We start from the raw sequence: 22,762 nt of genomic DNA, 5'->3' as shown, positions 1-22,762 counted from the left end.
TATGCCATTTGCTGAGGTACAACTTTCTTGTAGAGGGTTTGTGACTGGCCAAAATGATTCATTGAGCTGATAAACTAAGAGAGGGATGCCTGGCAATCATGGGAATTAGAGAAGCCATGCTGTGAGCTTGAGGTTGTAAAGATTTGGGTGAACCAATCCATCCGAATGGGACAAGAGGTCCAGAGTTGGATCCAGACTTAAAGGTTTTCAAACTAGACTAGGCCAAAGGAAGGGAAACCAGATTTGTCAAGGCCAGAATGGGGCAATGAAGATTATCTTGTTTCTTGACATGACTACTTTCTTTAGAAACTGAGATACAAGAGGGGTTGGGGAAATGCATATGGAAGACAGGGGGGATAATCATAAAGAAGAGCATGTCTCGGTGAGTCCCCCAGAGGGGGGATCAGGGAAAAGTAGTTGCTGTACTTGTTGTTCAGAGGGGATACAAACAGATTGCAGCAAGGCTGGTCCCATCAGAGAAACATCCTTTCTGCCACAGACGGATTGAGAGACCACTTGGGAGGCATTAGAATAGTCCTGCTTAATCTGTCTGCAATCACATTGGAGGTCCCCAGAATGTGCATTGCTATGAAAAGTGGTCAGATGAAATCACCCACTGCCAAACTCTGAGGGCTTCCCAACAGAGTGGGTAGGGATCTGGATCCCCCCTGTTTGTTGATGTAACAGACTACTGCAATGTTGTCTGTTTAAACTGCAATAATTCCTGAGGGGGAGGGCTAGGTGAAATACTTGCAATGCTAACAGCTTTGCCCTCATCTCTAGAACACTGATATGCAAGTTGGCCTCAAGAGGAGACAAAATACCTTGGACTGTCTTTCCCAGATAATGCCCCCCTCCATCCTATCACTATGGCTTGGGGTTGAGAGGGAACAAAGGGACGGCTCATCAAAATTTCGTGGGATTGAAGCCACCACTGAAGATCCTGTTTGCATTGGTTGGTAAATGCGATCAAATGTGACATCGACTGGTCCACATCGACCACTGAGATGCTAGCAGCCAATGAAGGATTCTCATGTGATATCTCGCTAATCGAACTAGAGTGACAGAAGCTGCCATGGACCCTAGGGCTTACAGTAGAAGCCTTGCTGGTACTTTGTTGTGGTGAGCAATCTGGTGACCTGACCTTTTATTCTTTGTAGTTGTTCTATGGGCAGGGATGCGATGCTTGTGACTGTGTTTTGCTTCACTCCAATGAACTCTAACTGTTGGCATGGCTGTAGCTTGGACTTTCAGTAGTTTACAGTAATGCCTAGATTGGCACAAATCTGTAGAGTATAATCCCAAGCCTCTTCGAGGAGACTTCTGGTGAGAGCAGTAAGGAGCCAGTCATCTATACATAGAAACACCTAGAATCCTTGCAGTCTGAGATGAGCTGCAACTACCGCCATGCATTTGAACACCCTCGAGGCTGTGGTAAGACCAAAGGACAGTGCTCTGAATTGGTAATGACTGGCTCCCAGCCAGAAGTGCAGATATCTCCTGGAGTGTTTGTCCATTTTTGGGTGGTAATACACATCCTGAAGGCCTACAGAGCACATCCAATCATCTTTTCCCAAAAATGGGAGTACAGACTTAACTGTGGCCATTCGGAATTTGGTCTGCTGAAGTGACCTGTTCAGCCTGCTGAGATACAAAATCAGTCTCCAGTCACCTGTTTTTTTTGGCACTAAAAAGAACCTTGAGTAAATTCTGGATCCTATTTGGTCTGGCGGGACTGCTTGGATGACTCTTATTGAGCAGTTTTTGAATTTCTAAGACTGCTGCTTCCCTGTGCATGGGTGGAACATTTGGGATTTTGGTTGTAGGGTTTGGATGGACTAGAAAGGAGACATTTTAACCTCTGGTTATGATCCTCTGCACCCAAAGGTCCTTCATTATCTTTAGCCAGCCATGCTGGTGCAGGGATAATCAACCCCCCCCCTCCCGACTGCTTCCAGAGGAAGGCAATCGGGCCTCTTTTCAGGAACATTGATAAGAGTATCCCTAGAACCCTGACTCTGAGGGCCATTTCTGCCTCTTCCATTATTACTTCCACCTCTGCGTCTTCCATTATTACTTCCACCTCTGCCCCGAGGGAAGCCACTGCCATAAGTGTCCTATAAAGGCCCTTAGGACTTTTTAAGCCATAGCCTCCCACTCCGCTTGCTCCTGGAATAAGGTCGCTGGGGGTGGGTGGGTGGTGGAAAAGCATACACATATGGGAGAAAGCATCTCTCCATCTTTCTCACACCTGGCTACAGCATCCTTCACAGTGGGGCCAAATAAGGATATTCTGTCAAATGGAACACTGATGAAAGAAGATTTAAATGGTCCTGCAAACTCATATAAGTGCATCCAGTATTGTCTCCTGATGGCCACGACTGAACCCGCTGCTCTCGTTGAACCTTCGGCAGCATGTACAATTAGCCTCTTTGACAAGTTTGATATGGATTCTAGGGTTGCGAGGTGAAAGGTCACTTTGGTCCTGCCAGGGTATATGAAAGTTCCTTTATCAGATCCGTTTGTAATCTATCCATAGCCGTAGACTCCTTATTAGGGGGATGGATAGTGGGGCTCTCTTTGGCAAGTTCCCTCTTAGTGGCTGCTGCTACCACCATGGCGTCTACTGGGATTCCCTTAGTCCAATGTGGCTGATCCTTAGGGGCTGACAATATACAATCTGGTCTCTTAGGGATTGGCTTGATAGAATCAGGTGACCTCCATGCCTGCTGAGTGATCAGTTTTATGAGGTCGTCAGCAGGTGGAGAAAACCACAAGGTGGAGGGTTGAGCATGAAAAGCCTCAAGATATACGGATTCCTCTGAGGAAGACTGGGTGGAAGACCAGCCTCCACTCTGTTTCAGGATTTCAAGGATGTCCCCAAAGGAAACAGTCGGGGAGACTTGGGGGAAACTTCTCCTTTATCGAAATCTGTATCTTCCATGAATGACTCCTGCAGGGAGTCCAAGTGTTTCCTCTTACATTTCCTCTTTGCAGGGACCTCTTCAGTGGGGTGTACCGGAGAGGTATCCGAAGAAGACATAACCATAGTGGCTAGATCCTGAGACTTTTGTGCTCTCTGTCCCAGGGAAGATGATCTTCCTGCCACAGACAAAGCCCTCTCCATGGCCTGGAAGGCAGCCCCCACCCCCGTACAGGGATGGGAACCTGGAACCGAAAGACTGCTTTGGAATGGTGGTACCACCCCGCACTGAGGGTACCTCCTCTGAAGCCAAAGCCGGGGCCTAGCTTACGAATACAGAGGCACCAAGGGGCATGGACCGCTCCGAAAAGACCGAAGAAAACCATCCCCCCGTAACGAAGCTACGGCTCTGAGCGGTGCCCGGGTCCGAAACACTCAAAGAGTTCAGGGAAGTGTTCGGTGCCAGAGAAGGAGCTCTAACTGGCACTGATGCAGTCAGTACGGGAACTGTCGACACCATAGACCCCGAAGTCTCAGTGGGCGTCTGAGGAGGAAAAAGACAAACTGGAGTAGACATGGACTCAATTCCAGCAGTACCAGTGCGAGGAACTGGAGAAAAAGGCAATCCCCTTGCCACAAGATGATGTTCCACCATCTTCATCATATCCAACATGGTAAGGCTCCTGGTGAATCGGGCTGAGGAAATGGAGGGAGACCTGGGAGAATGCTCTCCAAGAAAGGACTTGGAGGACGATCCACAAAAAGGTCCACCGAAGGTGAATATATAGTCCGAGGTACCACAGGGATGGGTGAGTCTTTCTTTGCCTGAGTTTCAGTAGGAAAGTACAGTTGTGTACACCTACCATAAATGTAGATGTTAGAGTGTCTTCACTGTTGCAGTCATAACTGTAGGGTGCTCCTGCCGGCAGGCAGCCCGAGGTCGGCCAGAATCCCAAAGTCTGGGTCCGGTGTCAGCTGTACAAGCCAGTACCCTGACGTCAGTACGCTCTGGTACATAGCCCTCAGCCGACGCCATCTTCTCCAGCCTTTCTTGCCCTAGATGTCAGAAGTCCCCAATAAATCAAAAATGAATCCAACAAGGAAACACAAATACACCACAAAAGGGAAAAAAGAGGGGATAGGAGGGAGGGAAACACTGACTGCAACAGTGAAGACACTCGGACATCTACATTTATGGTAGGTGTACACAACTGTACTATGTTCATTGTGTTTCACTGTTGCAGTCATAACTGTAGGGTGGAATCCCAAAGCAGTGAAAAAAGGGAGGAGGTTTAGACAGAGAGGCAAAGCCTGCCCTGGTCTTAGAATACAAAGGGAGATTGTAGTGCTTGGAAAAAGTATGCACAGAACTCCAAGTGGCAGCTTCCAAGATATCCTTGGTAGGAACTCCTCTGAGAAAAGCTGTAGAAGTAGCAGCTGCTCTAGTAGAATGACTTCTCACAGTACCTGGAAACTGTTTCCCATGATGAGTGTAACAAAATCTTATTCCATAAGAAATCCATTTGGAAATAGTTTGTTTGGAAATAGCCTTTCCAAGAGAACTGGAGGCAAAAGAAACAAACAATTGGTTAGATTTTCTGAACTCTTTAGTCTTGTCCAAATAAAATCTTAACTGTCTGTGCACGTCCAAGGAATGCAAAATCCTTTCCCCTTTATTTTGAGGATTAGGAAAGAAGGTAGGAAGGTGAATTGTTTGATTTAAAGCCACTTCGAAATCACCTTAGGCATGAAAGTAGGATTGGTCCTCAAGGATACTCTGTCCTGGTGGAAAATAAGGTATGGTTCCACAGCCATGAGAGCTTGCAACTCTGAGACCCTTCTGGCAGAAGTCAAAGCTAACAAAAGAACTGTCTTCCAAGATAAAAACTTAATATCTGAAGATGCAGCAGGCTCAAAAGGAGGCAAAGTAAGTTTTTCTAAAACATAATTAAGATCCCAAACAGGAACAGGAGGGGTCCTGGGAGGCCTTAAATTCTTAGCCCCTCTCAAGAATTGTCTCACCAAAGGATGAGAAAAAACAGGGGGATCAGTATTGAAATGAGCAGAAATAGCAGAAGCATGAATCTTAATGGAAGAAAAGGAAAGTCCATTAGACAAAAGATCCGAAAGGTAAAGCAAAATAGAAGAGAAATCAGGCACCAGAGGGTCCAAGCCTCGGTCCTGCATCCAAATGCAAAATCTCTTCCATTTAGAGGCATAGGATTTCCTAGTGCTAGGCCGTCTAGCTTCCAAAAGAACATCCAAAACTTGTTTGGGAAGACTAGAAGAAATCAAATTCCTTTGAAGAGCCAAGCTGCCAGGCAAAGGGTCTTGAGATTGGAATGTAGCAACTGACCCTGATGCTGGGACAGAAGAGAAGGGTTCAGAGGGAGAATCCAAGGAGGCTCCAAGAACAGGTGCTTTAAAGTTGGATACCAAAACTGTCGAGGCCAATTTGGAGCAATCAAGATGAGGAACTTGGGCTTGTCCTGTTTTATCTTTAGTAATACCCGAGGAAGTAGAGGAAGAGGAGGGAAGGCATATCCCGAAAAGTTTCGCCAGCTGAAGGACAGGGCATCCACTTTCCAAGCTGTTTTGTGGAATGACCTGGTGCAAAAGCGAGGCAGCTGATGATTGAGATGGGATGCAAACAGATCTATCTGGGGACATCCCCAAACTGCAGTAATCCTGTTGAATAAGTTGGTGTCTAGCATCCATTCGTGAGGATCTAAAATGTTTCTGCTCAGGCTGTCTGCTAAGAGATTCTGTTCTCCTGGTATGAATTGAGCCTGGAGATGTAGATTCAGATTTAGAGCTGTGTCCCATAAAGCCATAGCTAGTCTGCAAAGGGGTAATGAGAACCCCTGCTTGTTTATATACCACATGACTGTGGTGTTGTCTGTGCGAATCAAAAGAGGCCCTGGATGCAAAAGGTTCTTGAAGGCTAGAAGAGCATTTTGAACTGCCAACATTTCCTTCAGATTGCTGTGCCAGTGAAGATGGTCCTTTGTCCAGGTTCCCTGCTGGCAATTGCCTAGAAAATGTGCTCCCCAAGCATAATCAGAGGCGTCCGTGGTTATGATTTGAGAAGGTTGAGGAAGACGGAAAGGCTTTCCTTCGTTTAAAGTACACACCCTGGACCACCAAAGGAACTCCTTCTGGAGGCAGGGGATCAGAGGAATCAGAGTGTCCAGATCGTGGTAATGCTGTGACCATACACTTTTCAGATACCATTGAAGCTTTCTCATATGAAGCCTTGCATTTGGAATCAACAGAATGCAGGAAGCCATGTAGCCCAGTGCCTGCAGGAATTTCCTTGCAGTGAGCTGAGTTAGAGTTGCCAAAGTCTTGAAAATTGAAGCCAGCTGTATTTGTTTTTCTGGAGTGAGGAAGGCCCTTTGTAAGGTTGTATTTAAGAGGGCTCCCAAAAATACCATTTATTGAGAAGGGATCAAATGTGACTTTTTTATGTTCACTGAAAATCCCAGTAGGAGGAGAAGACGTTGAACAAAATCCAGATGTTGAAGTAAAAGATCCTTGCTGTCTGCCTGAATAAGCCAGTCTGGACGACTGCCTTATTCAGGCAGACAGCAAGGATCTTTTACTTCAACATCTGGACAATAGGGGTAAATCTGAATCCCCTGAAGTCTGCAATAAGCCACTACTGGTGCCAGGCACTTGGTAAAGACTCTGGGCGCAGTAGATAAACCAAAGGGCAGTACAGAGAATTGAAAGTGTCTCAAACCTGCCTTGAATCTGAGGAATTTCCTGCGTTCCTGCCTGATAGGAATGTGTAAATAAGCTTCCTTTAGGTCCAATGTCACCATCCAGGCGTCCTGAGAGAGCATTGGAATCAGCTGCTGCAGAGTAAGCATCTTGAATTTTGGAATTTCCAAAAAGGTGTTTAACACAGAAAGGTCCAGAATAGGTCTCCATGAGCTTTGTTTTCTTGGAACCAGAAACAGTCTTGAATAAAAACCTTTTCCCATCTCTGAGAGTGGAACAGACTCTATGGCTCATGGCCAGAAGAGCATCCACTTGATTTAAGGCCTCTGACCATTGATGTTTTGGCAGATCTGGCCAACCGAAAACCCTTGGCAAGGTATGAAAGTGGAATTTGTAGCCTTTTAAAATCACGTCCAATACCCATTTGTCCTGGGTAATATGAGTCCAATTTCTGTAAAAAAGAGAAAGTTTTCCTCCAAGAGGGGCATCCAGGTAAAGAGGTCCTGTAGCCCAACCGAGAGAGTCATTGAGTTTGTTTTCTTTGAGATTGGGATCTGTCTTCTCCCCTTCTAGGTGAAGAAGCAGTCCATTGTCTCGATCTGTAGGAGGCCTGAGCTTGGCCACGACCTCTGGAGCGTCTATATCTTCCCCTTTGAGGCCTGTCAGACGTGGGAAAGGACCAATTTTTGGAGGGCCAATTCCAGGAAAATCTAGGAGGCTGAACTTGCAAGAAATCTTTCACAGTTTGCATCGATTTTGCCTTTTCTTCCATCTTTTTAATAACCTCCTCAGCCTTAGATCCAAAAAGAACATCATGCTGAACAGGGGCATCTAATAATTTAGCCTTAACCTGTTCAGGTAAACTTTGCTCACGAAGCCAAGCATGTCTCCTGATAACAGTACCAGAGGCTGCGGCCCTGCAAGAAGCATCCAAAGCATCAAAACCACAATGCAAGCTATGTTTGTTCAGTTGTTCAGTTGCATGCAATACATCCTGTAGCTCCTTATCTTCTGCACATGCAGGAAGGGAAGCAAGCTTTTGCTTTAAAACAGACAAAAGAAATTGCTGATACTTAAACATATGAAACTGGCAATTTAAAGCCCTAACAGAAAGGGTAGCAGAAGTATATACCTTTTTGCCCCACCTGTCTAAGGCACGATAATCCTTCTCAGAGGGAATAGGATTCTTAGAAGTAGCAACTTTAGCAGCCTTAGAACCCTGAGATATAGTTTCAGGATCCACAGAAGGATTCTTAAATAAGAACAAATGAGACTCAGGAACCCTATAAAATCTATCAGGCTTAGAGGGAGCAGGAGGCATGGAATCAGGATTCAAGTTAGCCTCAGAAAAAGCATCATCCACAATGTCAAGAACAGGAGGGATAGCCAAAGGCCTATGTTGAGGAAGAAGAAGGAATTCTCTAAGCCTCTTCTTGGAAGCAGAATAATCCTGACCTTCCCAATGAAAATGTTCCCTCATCTCATGTAAGGTTTCCCCAAAAGAAAAATCTTCAGGCGGAGAGGCAGAGGGCAAGGAGTCCTCAGCATCCGAATCCTCATAAGGAGGAAAAGAATATTCCTGATCAGAGGAAGAGACAGAAGATATAGAAGCCTGGTCAGAGGAATCCATAGGAACATCCTGTCGAGGCCTTTTCTCAGAGGGGGGGTGAGAACCCCTAATCATTGTAAGCAAATCTTCAGCCATCCTTAACAATTGCTTCTGTGTCCTGGGAGTAGATTCAGAAGTAGCTTGAGCAGGAGCTTTAGACTTAACAGGAGTCTTTGTCTTTGCCTTTGAAATAGTGATGTGAGTAGGCCTGAATACCCCCTCAGAAGCCGGTACCTGCACAGCGGTTCCGGACCCATCTGAGGGAGCGACATCCGAAGGTCCTGCAGCAGATAAAATAGAAGGCCTTGATGGCTCCCCATGGGAGTCCGTATAGGCCATCGGTTCAGAAGTGGCGGACGACAGGGGCTGCAAAAGCGCCTCACTGACGACAGCCGAACCGGACGCTGGCTCCAGCTGCAACGAGTCCTGTTTGGCCCTCGGAGGCCTGTCCTTGTCTTTGCGCTTCTTCTGAATTCCGGTAGTGTCCGACGACATTTTATAATTGAAGCATCTGCCAAAATAATTCAGAGCCCAGTCATACCTGCGCTTGATAGTACGAGAATTGAACCTGGCACAGAACCGACAACAAGAAACGTCGTGGTCAGGGCCTAAGCAAGGTAGACAGTAAGAGTGGAAATCTTTATGAGGTATTTGTTTTCCACACGTAATACAATTATTAACTTTTTCTGACATCGGAGGAACAAGAAAAAGATTCCCCAACAGGGTACTTAGCTTTGAGAAGAGAAGTAAGAACTTCGGACAGACAACAACCAAAAACGCTGTTCGAAAATCGCCAACCAACGACTTGCGAGCTGCTTTCCACCGCACGGCAAGAAAGACTGGAGAAGATGGCGTCAGCTGAGGGCTATGTACCAGAGCGTACTGACGTCAGGGTACTGGCTTGTACAGCCGACGCCAGACCCAGACTTTGGGATTCTGGCCGACCTCGGGCTGCCTGCCGGCAGAAGCACCCTACAGTTATGACTGCAACAGTGAAACACGATGAACATCCTATGTTGTGGTCGGCACTGATAAACTTTGTGCAGAAGCTGGCACTGATGGTGCTGAAGGCTTGGATGCTTGATTTGTCAGTGCTGAAGATGCTGTCGGCACCGAAGATTGTTTAGGCACTTTTGCAACTGGTTCTGATGGAACAGTCCCTCTTACTGGAGGAAGAAGTGGAAGTAGAAGGTGAGTTCTCTGGGCTGGACCCTGATAAAGCTTTGTCAAACTGAGATTTTAACAGGCCTTTCAAAACAAGCTTATTTTTGTGCTTCATTAATCAATTACTAAAACCATGGCATATGGCACAGTCTTCTTGGAGATGAATGACTCCCAAGATAATAAACGCAAAGAGTATGCTTATCTGAATTAGGCATTTTTCTGTCACATTTAAGGCACCTTTTAAAACTGGTGCTGCCTTTAGTAGGCTTGTCTGCCATAAGCAAGAGAGAGAGAGAGAGAGAGAGAGAGACACTCACACAGAAGTATCGGGAAAAAAAAACAGAAGAGACTATTTAGCAATGGTACAAAAATACCAAAAGGTAAAGTAAAAATATACCAGCAATGGTATAGAAGATTACCTGAAGGTAGAAACAAGGAATTGCATGCACACTAAAAACTAGTAAGGAGCGGGTAGATGAAAGGTCGAATAAAGTAATAGAAGGTTGAAATATAATGAGAATACATTTGCTTACAGATGAAAAAACTGCTTTGCTTGAGAGCTTACAGGGGACGTGTATGGCACTTTGAAGCGGCAAATGATATCTGAGGTAATTTAGTAAGGAGCATTATGGGTAAAGCTGAGCTCGAGAGTTTTTTGGTACGCGTGAGCTGCAATAACAGCAGAGTCGGTTCTAAGGGCTCAGAACATAACACTTTCAAGGACTATGTGAAGACTGACAACATCAGATCTATAGTCAACTGTCATGACTTTCCATTTTAAAAGAAAGCATCCACCCAATGGCCTTTTTTATTATGGGATACAAGGCATCAGGTGCCCGGATAGGGACTGTTTTTTTTTTGGCTTATTATGCTCTGCTTTTGCCCATGACCAGTTTCTCCATGCATTGCACCCAATAAACTTCAATGTATGCACAACAGCCAAGGGTGCTGCTGATGCTAGTGTGCAACCAACATGTAAACTCAAAAGCTATGCTTCCAACCTCTTTCAGGGTACAATGTTGTTGCAGAAATTCTCCTCACTCTGCACCTCCAACCGGTACAGCAGGAACCAACAACAGTTTGCTTCACCTCCCTTTTTTCCCCAAATTCTGATGATTAAGATGGTAAATAAACCCTGGCAACATAGTCAAAATCCTCTATACCATCAATGCCAGTTTTTACACAGTCTGTTGTTTTTTTTTATGTCAAGTACATTTGCTTGACATATTGCATGTTACAGTAGGTATCAAACATAAGCAAAAAACATCATGAGGACAGATACAACTTGTTAATTTATTGACTTTTGTTTACAAGGAAAGTCTGACTGGGTCAATAGGCACCGGGGGAGAAAAGCTGTGTGTTGTTATGGGACAGGATTTTGAAATAGGTATCATCGAGGGCATGTGTCTAGGGAGGTGAAAAGTAGCAGCTTGTTTTTTTTTGTGTGGGGGGGGGGTTAGTACAAGTTGGGCATTGGTAAGCCAGTTCTCAACGGAGAAGAATGCTTCCTGTGTACTTGTTGCAAGTGAATCAGACTATTTTAGGTAATAGTGGGGTCATCTGTGTACTGAATAAGGGAAGCTTAAGAGCAAGAGGTATTATGGAGACTGTTAAAGGTATTAAAGAGGAGTGGTCCAAGGATGGATCCTTGTTGGACACCAGTGGCATTAGCCAGATATGGAGATTGAGCAACCTGACATTTTACTGATTGTTGTCTGCTGGTAAGCCAAAGGAGAGAGAGTGGAATGAATGTCCAAGAACTGATACCTGATGTATGAGGAGAGAATGGGAAATGATTTCAAAAGCCTTTGCTAAGTCAAGGAATAGTGCTGAGATCAGTTTGCAAGAGTCTCTATCCTTATGTATTGTGTCCAAGAAGGATAGTAAAGCAGTTATACTGTGGGACGGATGAAAGCCATGATGAGTGGGAGTTAGCAGATGGTTCTATACGAGGAGATCAAGCAGTTATTTGTGTACACATTTTTTTAAGAATTTAGAGAGCGAGGATAAGAATGGAAATGGGTCAGAAGTGATAGAATTTCCACCTTTATGAATGGAGATAATACATACTTTCTTCCATAGAGATGGGACATTGAAGGGGTGGTTATCTAATGAGATAGAGCAAGGTTTGAGTCTGAGAATAAGATTTTTTATAAAGGTCAGAGAAACAGGTTGGAGGGTAAAGCAGGATAGAAATGGTTGTATTATCATGGTTGGAGGAAGGTGGTATACTTGTAGCCTGTGATTTGTTGGTGGTGTTGGGGGGAGCAAGTAAGGGAGGGAGAGAGAGGGATAAGAAAGTTACTACAGGCAACTAGAGGTAGTTGAGAAGCATATGTGTTAGGTTGGTAATACTTTCGATGAAGTAGGCATTTAACATGTTGGCTGTTTGAAGTGGATTGTTGCCTGTAGATGGGTTGGGTTTTTTTTTTGGACCCAAGGTGGATAAGGGAGTTGATAGATGACCAGATTTTTTGGGGCTATGTTTATGACTGGTCTGCTAGGAGGGTATAAAATTGTTTTGTAACCCTTTAATCCTAAAAATGCTGATGAGATCACAGTACAGCAGGGACTGATGGTTTCCCCTTTCTTCACTGTAGTGTGATCTCGGAGTTGCTATATATAATTAACAGGGGATGGAGGGTTGCAGGGTGCTTGTCCTGCTGCAAAGAATGTACGCAATTTTTTTTTTTTTTTGGCATTATGAGTTTTGACCTTTTGTGGTCAATATAATGCCATTTAACACTTCAGATGTTCATTATAAATGTACAATGTTGTACTTGAAAAGGTTGTAGTACAGACCAGTAAAGGAATCTATTACACTGCTTCACTTGCATGACATGCAACTACAACAAATTATTCCACTTAGTTCTGTTCAACAAGTAAGAATAAAAGAAACCTGCACCAATTTTCTTATATGACATAAAAGAAAAACATTGTGATGCTGAAAAGTTGCATTTGATCAATACAGCAGCAGTTTAGAGAGCATGGAAACAAACACAGCAGATTAAGAACTATGTAAAAAAGGCAAATGTATTTTATTAATACAGTAAAAATTTTGATGTAAAAAAAGAGAACTCATTAAATACGTGAATGAGCAGCAAGAAAACAGGAAATTGCAAAGTACATAAGTACTTTGAAATAATCACCTGTGCATGGTAGGCCTTCTTTGATCATCAAAAGCATATCAAGAAAAAGAGGACAACAGTAAAACTGCAAATTATTTAGCATCTATTAACTCTATTCATGCCACTGCATTTACCTTCTTAGTGTCTTTTTTTTATGGACTCTATCCCTATGCTATCAAGATTCATCCCTCCTGGCCACCCAGATTTGTCAATTAATTTCCTGGGTAAGTATCCTATAAGCCATTTGTTCTCCGAGGCAAATACCTATGCTGTAAAGAACAGGGCTTTCTGTGTACAACCCCTACTGTCTTATGTGGTATTTGGCACACGATGAGCAAGCATGATATGTTCAAACCTCCACTCCCTTGAAATCCTTGGTCTCCACCATGGATTCTTCCATAGAGAAGGCCTGGACATACACTACCACTACTACCCCTGAAGAGAGGCAAGCAGGTTAAAGCCTTGTCACGCCTCTCCTTCCCCATGCTAACTCTAATAGGCTAGGTATCAAACCAGGACATAAGTAAGGTGAAGAAACTGAAGTAATTGATAAGGAATGACTTCCAGAGCATTCGAGACAAACCCACTCTAAACTGCATGGAAACACAGTGCCACCCCTTTCCACAACTGTGTGTGTGTGTAATGTCTTCAAGTAACTGTTGCATAAGTGTTACTAATTTTTTTAGCAAGGATTTTAAGGAGGGCAGTGTTGTATTGGAAAATTTACATCGACATTGCAGTTGCACATAGACAAAGACAAACACAGCAATGAATTACCTTAGAAGCGTTGACTGTAGTTCTGTTCAAGCCAGCAAGTGATCTCCAAGTAAAGGATCTTTGTGGTCTTCCCATGTCACTACCATCTACCATCTGTACCACAACAGAGTAGCTAAGGAAAACAATTGGAAATTTAAAGGCAGACCCTCAGCATAAAATGTACATGTAAATTTGCACCTTAAGAACCTCTTCCGTCTTTTACACATGATGACTGCACACTAAACTGAAGCATGTTTAGATCCTAAGATGAAGTCCATGTGTGTGGCACTGGTTTAGCTTGAGTCATATTACAAGTACCAATTTTATAGACAAGGTCCCCAGTCTACAAACACAGGATTATTCAAATTTATGGCACACTAAAGTACTATGTTCTTACTGTACCAAATCATATGAAACAGCAACTTTATAGGTACGTCTTCAATTAAGAATATCCCTCTCTTGATCTGGTTACCTTTCTCTGAAACTGTAGCATTAAGTAGCAAGCTTGCCCAATACCAGTGCATGCAGTGATATCAATGTCTACTCTAGTAGAGCTAATCTAACCCATGAGCTTGCCAGTTTACCCCAACCATCTACAGTGATCTGTATCGATGCATACGTACGTGTGTGTGTGTGTGTGTGTGTGTGTGTGTGTGTGTGTGTGTGTGTGTATATATATATATATATATATATATATATATATATATATATATAGTTTCATAGTTTAGTACTAGGCTATCTGCCCTGGGGCATTTATAAGCCTAGCCATAGTGATGTGGCTTTCGCCACCCCATGTAATGGTACAAAAGTGTACAGAATAGATTTAGAATACTGTGTCTCTGTCTAGTAGTGACACAGTGAAGACCCCCTTACATAATAGAATTAGTTTACTGTGCCGCTGTCTAGTGTACAGAATAGATGTAGAATACTGTGCCTCTGTCTAGTAGTGACACAGAGATGACCCCTGGGGTAAACCTACGATCTCCCATCCACTCGTCAAGTTTTCTCTTGAAGAGAGTCAGTGAGGGGCTCTGCCTAACATGAACTGGGATTCTGTTCCAGAGTATGGGAAGCCTCTGAGTTATGAATCTGTCCCTCCAGCATGTCCTATTCATATTTGTGCTGAGGTTTAAATCTTTAGCTCTCGTGGTTCTGATGGATTTGGATTTTTTGAGGTGGAGCATGTCCATCAATTCCTGACTGGACATGACCTTGTACGTCAGGCACAGATCACCTCTGAGTAGGTGGTATTCTACTGAATAGAGCTGGAGTTTCTTTAGTCTGGCCGCATATGACATATGTTGGAGACCCTTGATTCTCTTGGTGAGGTACTTTTGGGGTCTCTCTAGCTGCTGTAAGTGCCGGGTGAGGTACATACCAAATGGGGTATTGTAGGTTCATAGGTTTATACTAGGCTATCTGCCCTAAGGCATTTATAAGCCTAGCCCAAAGTTTTGTGGCTTACGCCACCCCTTATGTTAAAAAATACTGTGCCCGTTAGTTTGTTGTGCCTCTGTCCAGCAGTGACACAGAGATGATTCCCGGGGTAAACCTACGATCTCCCATCCACCGGTCAAGATTTCTCTTGAACAGAGCCAGCGAGGTGCTCTGCCTCACATGGACCGGGATTTTATTCCACAGCATAGGGAGTCTCTGGGTGACAAATCTATCCCTCCAGCATGTCCTATTTATATCCATGCTAAGGTTTAAGTCGCTTGCTCTAGTGGATCTGGTAGATTTGGATTTTTTGAGGTGGAGCATGTCCATTAATTCCGGGTTGGACATGGCCTTGTATGCCAGGCACAGGTCACCTCTGAGCAGACGGTATGCGACTGAATAGAGCTGGAGTTTCTTCAGTCTGGCAGCATATGACAGATTTTGGAGTCCCTTTATCCTTTTGGTGAGGAACTTTTGGGGTCTCTCCAATTGCTGCAGGTGTTGGGTGAGATACATCCCGAATGGGGCATTGTACTCGATTATTGGTCTGATAAGTGAAGAGTGCAGGGGAACAATGACCTCACTTGATCTGGATGTGAATCCCTTCATGATCAGGTGGGCAATGTAGAAGGTCTTTCTAACCACTTTAGCAATGTGAGTGTCAAAAGAAAGGCCACTGTCAACCTGGGTCCCCAGGTCCCTGATAACCTCTTCTGTGCTTAGTGGATTGCCACCTATATGGTAGCTTGGGGTTACCTTGTTTTTCCCGAAGGGTATGACTATACATTTTTTGGCATTTAACTTCAGGCCATGGCTCTGTCACCAGCTATCAGTTTCCGTGAGACCCCTCTGAAGGATATCTGTGTCCGATGTACTTTCCACTATGGCGCCCAGTTTGCAGTCATCTGCAAACTTTGTCAGCCATAGTCCTCCTATGTTTGCCTGTACTTCTGAGAAGTAGATGCCGAACAACAGGGGGCCAAGGACTGAGCCCTGTGGGACACCACTTGTGACCGGCTTGGAGTCTGACATGGCGCCAGCAACTCTAACCCTGTGGGTTTCGTCCTTTAGCCAGTTTGCAACCCATCTTGTGACATATGGGTTTACATTTAAGCTGGTAAGTTTCTCTATAATACCCGAGTGGGGTATTGTGTCGAAAGCTTTTGCAAGGTCAAGGTAGGCTGTGTGGACTGCCTTTCCTTCATCAATGGCCTTGGTGACTGTTTCGAAGAAGTCGACCAAGTTCAAAAGGCATGATCTGCCCTTGACAAAGCCAAACTGGGTCGGGTCCAATGTCTGCAAGTCCCCTATGTCTTTGTTTATGAGTTCCATTATGATCCTCTCCATAGCTTTGCAGACCAGGCTTGTTGCTTATGGGGCGGTAATTACCAGGGTCCGTAGAGGCACCCCTTTGTGGAGTGGGACCACAGTTGCCGTACGCCACTCCTTGGGCACGTATCCTGTGGTAAGGCTAAGATTAAACAGCTGCCTTTTGTGCGGGTTTAGTTCCTCATTGAGTTCGTGTAGCACACAGCCGGGACACCATCCGTCCCACTGATGCTGTGTTTTTAGCTTTAGAGAGAGCAGCTTTCACCTGCGCATTTGAGATGTCTGGGAGGCTACACTCCGCTGGGATAGTTATCTCTCCTTTTGGGGGGGGGGGGGTGAAGTTTGCACTGAACCTGTCTGTCAGTATGTTGGCAATGTCTGTGGGTTCAGTGATTTTTGTATCATTTTGGACTAATTCTGAGCATATCTGGGAGTTTCCACCCAGGTTTCTAACATAGCTGAAGAAGGCCTTATGATTGTCTTTTGAATCTATGGCAATTTTTCTCTCAAAGTTGGCCTTGGATGATTTTAGGAGTGCTCGTATTTTTTACTAATAATGATCAAGGGTGTCTTCTCTTTTATGGATTTTGCTCTATCATGCAACAGCTTTCTCCTCTTATTGTAAAGTTTGTTTATGGCTGGGGTCCACCAGACTGGACGTTTGCCCTTGGTGGAAAGAGTCTTGGTTTTATTAGGGATTGCCTGATCCATGCAGTCCTGGAGGTGTTCGTAAAAGGCATTTGTAAGGGCTTCCGCAGCTTGGGTTGTGGTTTACACTGGCTCGGGGGCCTTGAAGGATACCACACCAGTCTTGAGTAGTGTGAAGTTTGCTTTAGAGAAGTTCTTCACTGTGGTCTTTTTTGTTTGGGGTGGGGGCGGGATGTGGATTTCCAGTGAGATTAGTTTATGATCTGATCTCACCAATGAGGGATATACTTCCGGTGTGGAGCATTTTGTCCACATGTTTGTGATGATGAGATCTAGTATATTTTCTCCTCTTGTGGGAAAGGTGACTAGTTGTTCCATGGCATTTGAATTTATTAACTCCAGGAACCTTTGGGCTAGAAAGTTGGGGCTTGAGTAATGTTCCCAGTCTATATTCGGGTAGTTGAAGTCACCCAATATAATGGTGTTTGGAGATACATTTATACCCTCCAGTGTCTTCAGGAAGGCTGTGTGGGGTTCCTGAGTTTGAGAGGGTGGCCTGTAGCATGCTACAAATTGTAGAGCAGTTTTGCCTATGGTTAACTGCACCTGGATTATTTCCGATGCTTTGTGCGTTGCCACCAACCTGGAGGTGTGGGTATCCTTGATAAATATGGATACACCCCCTCCTTTTGTGGTGTGGTCCGGGTTTTGGGACCGGAACGCATGATATGAGGTAAAACCTGATAGTGCCGGGGTGCTCTCAGGAGCCTTGAACCAGGTTTCAGTCACAGCACAGACATCGATATTCTCCATACTGAGAAGGGCCTCGAGTGCGTGCATTTTGAGATTTAGACTTCTGGCATTGAGCAGCATTACCCTTAGTTTCTTCCCATTTTTGTTTTCTAGGGTGGTAGGTTTAGAATTTGAGCCTTGCCTAAAAAAGGCACTATGGGGGTGGCAAGAGCCTTAGCCAATATCCGAATCCCAGGGTGACAGGTGCAAGCCGTCCCTTGAAGCAGCGTGGCTTGTCAAGCATGTCATCCCAGGCAGACAGACACTGGATCCCCTTTGAATGACACCAGAAATTAAGCCAATTGTTAAAGCTGATCATCTTGTCTCTATGTTGTGGCATCATTCTTGGTGAAGGAAGGATACTGCTCAGGGTCAGGGTCATACCTGCCTGGGCTACATAATCAGAGAGCTCCTCTATGTCTCTTTTCATGTAGTCCAGGGAGGTATGTCTCAGGTCGTTCACACCAGCATGGACAATGACTGTGTCATATTTGTACTTGCTGTGGAGTGACCCGAGTGCTTGTGTTGTGGCAGATTCTAGCACCCGATAGGCAGCTTACTGTGACCCTCTCCTTGTTCAGCCTGGTGAGTGGGACGTCAGTGTGTCTGACTATGGAGTCACCTATGACAAGTATGTTTGGTGTTGTATTTGGCCTTAAGGGCTGTGACTGCTTTGCACACTGATTTTGTGGTTTATGTGTTGCCTGTGGTGTGTCATGAGGTGGCAGTTGCTTGGGCGTCTGCTTTGGAGGCCTCTGCTGTTTAGGTAAATTTTTGCTCAGAGCCTCCGAGTATGTCTTTGTGTGTTTATGTGTTTGATTCATTGTTGTGATAGCTTTATGTGAGACTGGTTTTGTGGTGTGTGTAGTTGCCTTCTCCTCCTGTCTGGTCTTGCCAGTCCTAAGTTGAGAGAGCTCAGCCTCCAGTTTGGCCAAATAGCTGCATCTCTCGCAAGTATTTGTGTTATGTGGGAGGAGGAGAGGGTTGTCTGTGTACATGAGGCAATTGTAACATTGCCTCAATATTCCCAGATTCACCAACTGGACAGGAGAGGACGCCAGCATCTGGCCCTTCGACATGCTAGAGAAATTAAGAATTTAGGGGTGTAACTGAATAAGAGAGGACTTAGTAAGGAAGTGGGTACTCCTGGAGGTTCGCTAGTGAGGGACTTTGTATAATACAGAAGTGCTAAACCTGAAAAGAAGATGCTTTTAAGACAAGTGCTGAGCTTTTTTTTTTTTGGAGAAAAAAAAAAAGCTTTTAGGAACAAGTGCTGCGCTTTTTAGTTAAGGGATATACTGTTTAGATTACTAGTAGAGCAGTTCTAAGGGAAAAAATGAAGAACAGACTTTATGGAGCCAGAAAAAGTTTAACCTCGTTAAACCAGTGCTGCCCGATGCTGCTCTAGTGGCAACTCCGCGCTAAAGCGTGCTTGATAGCAGGGGCTGGAAAGAGCCAGGAATTGACCCAAAACGGCCAATAAAACTACAGTTTCAAGTCAGTAACCACTCCAACGGGGCAGGGAAGCTGCTCAATGTTTTTCACTGCCACTGATCAACAGAGAGACTTTCCTTTAGCCCAAGTAAAATGGCCTCACAGAAACTTACAAACAGTTCAAGAACAGCAAGCCTGTAACTGAACTTTTTTAAATCTCAGAAAAGTGGGAAAAAAGCAAGATTTTTTTTTTTTTTGTTTTTTCAGAGATAGCAGAGGTTCACAAGTAATATCAAGTTATAACAGTGCAGTAAATGACCCCACACAAGAGTGCTAGGCCAAAGACAGAAAATATGCAAGTTTTGAGAAAAAAACGATTTTAAAATAAGTACAAACAGGAAATTCAGTAAACAGCTTTTGGTTGTGCTCTAAATACAGCTACTAATGCAGAAATCAAGTTTAACAAGCCAGAAAATGCTCAAACTAGGCAACTATGCAGAAAAACTTAGCAAATAAACAGAGGAAAAATACTTAAAATCTCAAAAGTGGCTCCTTTCTTCTCTCAGTGTTTTCTCCTCTTGGTGGGTGCTTCACCAACAGCCAACAAGCCTGAAAAGACGCCAAAACCACGAGGCAACTAGGTTTTAAGAGAGGAAGATGGAGTTATGGAAATGACCCCTATTAGTCAATAAAACTACAGTTTCAAGCCAGTAACCACTCCCACGGGGGGCAGGGAAGCTGCTCAATGTTTTTCACTGGCCACTGATCAACAGAGAGACTTTCCTTTAGCCCAAGCAAAAATGGCCTCACAGAAACTTACAAACAGTTCAAGAACAGCAAGCCTGTAACTGAACTTTTTTAAATCTCAGAAAAGTGGGAAAAAAGCAAGATTTTTTTTTTTGTTGTACTCAATCATGGGCCTGATAAGGGATGAGTATAAGGGTACAATGACCTCCTTTGATCTGGATGTGAATCCCTTCATGATAAGGTGGGCAAGGTAGAAAGTCTTTCTAACCACATTGGCAACATGGGTGTCAAATGAGAGATCACTATCGACTTGGGTCCCCAGATCTCCGATTACTTTTTCCGTACTCAGTGGGTTACTGTCTATGTGATAATTTGTGGGTACTTTGTTTTTCCCAAAGGGGATGACTATACATTTTTTGGCATTTAGTTTAAGGCCATGACTCCGGCACCAGTTGTCCGTTTCAGTGAGGCCTTTCTATAGGATGTATGTGTCAGCTGGTGTATTGACTATGGCGCCTAGTTTGCAGTCATCTGCGAACTTTGTCAGCCACAACCCTCCCATGTTTGCATTCACATCTGAGAAATAAATGCCGAACAAGAGGGGTCCCAGGACAGAGCCCTGTGGGACACCACTTGTGACCGGCTTTGAGTCTGACATGGCTCCAGTGATTTTGACTTTATGGGTTCTATCCTTTAGCCAGTTTGCAATCCATCTTGTGACATATGGATTTACATTTAAGCTGTTGAGCTTGTCTATGATGCCTGAGTGGGGTATTGTGTCGAAAGCTTTAGCCAAGTCCAGGTAGGCTGTATAGACTGCTTTGCCCTCATCAATGGCTCTAGTGACTGTTTCGAAAAAGTCAACCAGGTTCAAAAGGCAGGATCTGCCCTTTACAAAGCCGAACTGGGTGGGATCAAGTGTCTAAGTCCCCAATGTCGCTGTTTATGAGTTCCATAATGATTCTTTCCACAGCTTTGCAGACCAGGCTGGTTAGGCTTATGGGGCGGTAGTTACCAGGATCTGTAGAGGTGCCTCCCTTTGTGGAGTGGGACTACTGTTGCTGTACGCCAGTGCTCAGGTACATATATCCTGTAGTAAGGCTAAGGTTAAATAGCATTTTTATGTGCGGGTTTAGCTCCTCTTGAAGTTCATATAGCACACAACCCGGGATACCGTCAGGTCCCATTGATGCTGTGTTTTTAGCTTTGCTGAGGGCGGTTCTCACCTGGACATCTGAGATGACAGGGAGGTTACATTCAGCTGGGATAAGTATTTCTTCTTTTGGGGGTGAGGGAGGGGAGAAATTTGCACTGAACCTGTCTGCCAGAATGTTGGCAATATCTGTGGGTTCAGTGTATTTTTTTGTCATTGTGAACTAACTCTGAACATATCTGAGTTTCCGCCCAGGTTTCTAACATAGCAGAAGGCGGCCTTGTGGTTATCTTTAGTGTCCATAGCGATTTTTCTCTCAAAATTGGCCTTGGATGTTTTTATGAGAGAACGTAGCTTTCTACTAGTGCTGATCAGAGTTGCCTTCTCGTTATGGGATTTTGCTCTGTCGTGCAGTAGCTTCCTTCTTTTGTTATACAATTTGTTTATGGCTGGGGTCCACCAGACAGGACGCCTGCCCTTGGTGGAGAGGGTCTTGGTTTTATTTGGGATTGCATGATCCATGCATTCTTGGAGATATCAGTAGAAAGCATTTGTGAAGGATTCTGCATTGTGGGATGTGGTTTCCACTGGCCCAGTGGGCTTAAAGGATACCATCTCAGTTTTAAGAAGTGTAAAGTTGGCTTTTGAGAAGTTTTTCACTGTAGTCTTATGTGTTGGGGGTGGAGGTGGGATATGTATATCAAGGGTGATTAGTTTGTGGTCAGATCTCACTAGTGAGGGGTATACTTCTGGTGTGGAGCACTTTTTCCCCATGTTTGTGATGATCAGGTCTAGTATATTATCTCCCCTTGTGGGAGAGGTGACTAGCTGTTCCATTGCATTTGAATTTATGAATTCCAGGAACCTTTGGGCTAGGGTGTTTGGGCTAGAATAATGCACCCAGTCTATGTTAGGGTAGTTGAAGTCACCCAATATGATGGTGTTTGGTGAGACATTCATATCCTCCAATGTCTTCAGGAAGGCTGAATGGGGTTCCTGAGGTTGGGAGGGTGGTCTGTAACATGCTACCAGTTGTATGGCAGTTTTGCCTACGGTTAGTTGCACCTGGATGGTCTCTGATGCTTCATGTGTTGCCACTAACCTGGAGGTGTGGGTGTCCTTGATGAATATGGACACTCCCCCTCCTTTTTTGGTTTGGCCCGAGTTTTGGGGCCGAAAAGCATGATACGAGGTATAGCCTGGTAGCGCTGGGGTGCTCTCAGGAGCCTTGAACCAGGTCTCAGTTACTGCACAGACATCGATGTTCTCCATACTGAGGAGTGCTGTGAGAGCCTGCATCTTGAGATTTAGACTTCTGGCATTGAGCAGCATTACCCTTAACTTTTTTCCATTTTTGTTTTCTAAGGAGGTGGGTTTGTCTTTTGAGCCTTGCCTAAAAAAGGCACTATGGGGGTGGCAAGAGCCTTGGCCAATATCTGGAAGCCCAGTGGTGACAGATGCAAGCCGTCCCTTGCGAAGCAGCGTGGCTTGTCCAGCATGTCATCCCAAGCAGACAGACATTGGATCCCCCTAGAATGACACCAGTATTTGAGCCAATTATTAAAGCTGATCATCTTGTCTTTGTATTGTGGCATCATTCTTGATGAGGGCAAGATGCTGCTCAGGGTCAGGGTCATACCAGCCTGGGCTACATAATCGGAGAGCTCCTCTATGTCACTTTTCATATAGTCCAGGGAGGTACGTCTCAGGTCATTCACGCCGGCATGGACAACGACAGTCATATTTGTACTTGCTTTGGAGTGACCTGAGTGCGTGTGTTATGTGGCAGATCCTAGCTCCCGATAGGCAGCGCACCGTTACCCTCTCCTTGTTCAGCCTGGTAAGCGGAACGTCAGTGTGTCTGACTATAGAGTCACCTATTACTAGTGTATCAGGCATGGTGTTTGGAATTAAGG

The 22,762-nt window shown here is 44.7% G+C and overlaps 1 protein-coding gene across 1 annotated transcript in view; it reads right to left on the bottom strand.

The window, feature by feature from the left end:
* TSEN2 (tRNA splicing endonuclease subunit 2) overlaps positions 1-22,762 on the bottom strand; it is a 456,866-nt gene that overhangs the window by 111,472 nt on the left and 322,632 nt on the right. The window contains exon 9 of the mRNA XM_044078068.1: positions 13,328-13,439. Coding sequence (XP_043934003.1) covers positions 13,328-13,439 — 112 coding nt within the window. The remainder of the gene's footprint in view (positions 1-13,327; positions 13,440-22,762) is intronic.

This window comes from Protopterus annectens, chromosome 7.part0 (assembly GCF_019279795.1).
Source record: "Protopterus annectens isolate FY-2018-M chromosome 7.part0, PAN1.0, whole genome shotgun sequence".
Taxonomy (NCBI): Eukaryota; Metazoa; Chordata; order Ceratodontiformes; family Protopteridae; genus Protopterus; species Protopterus annectens.
Note: the sequence above shows the minus strand (reverse complement) of the source record. Positions and strands in the feature narration are given on the sequence as shown.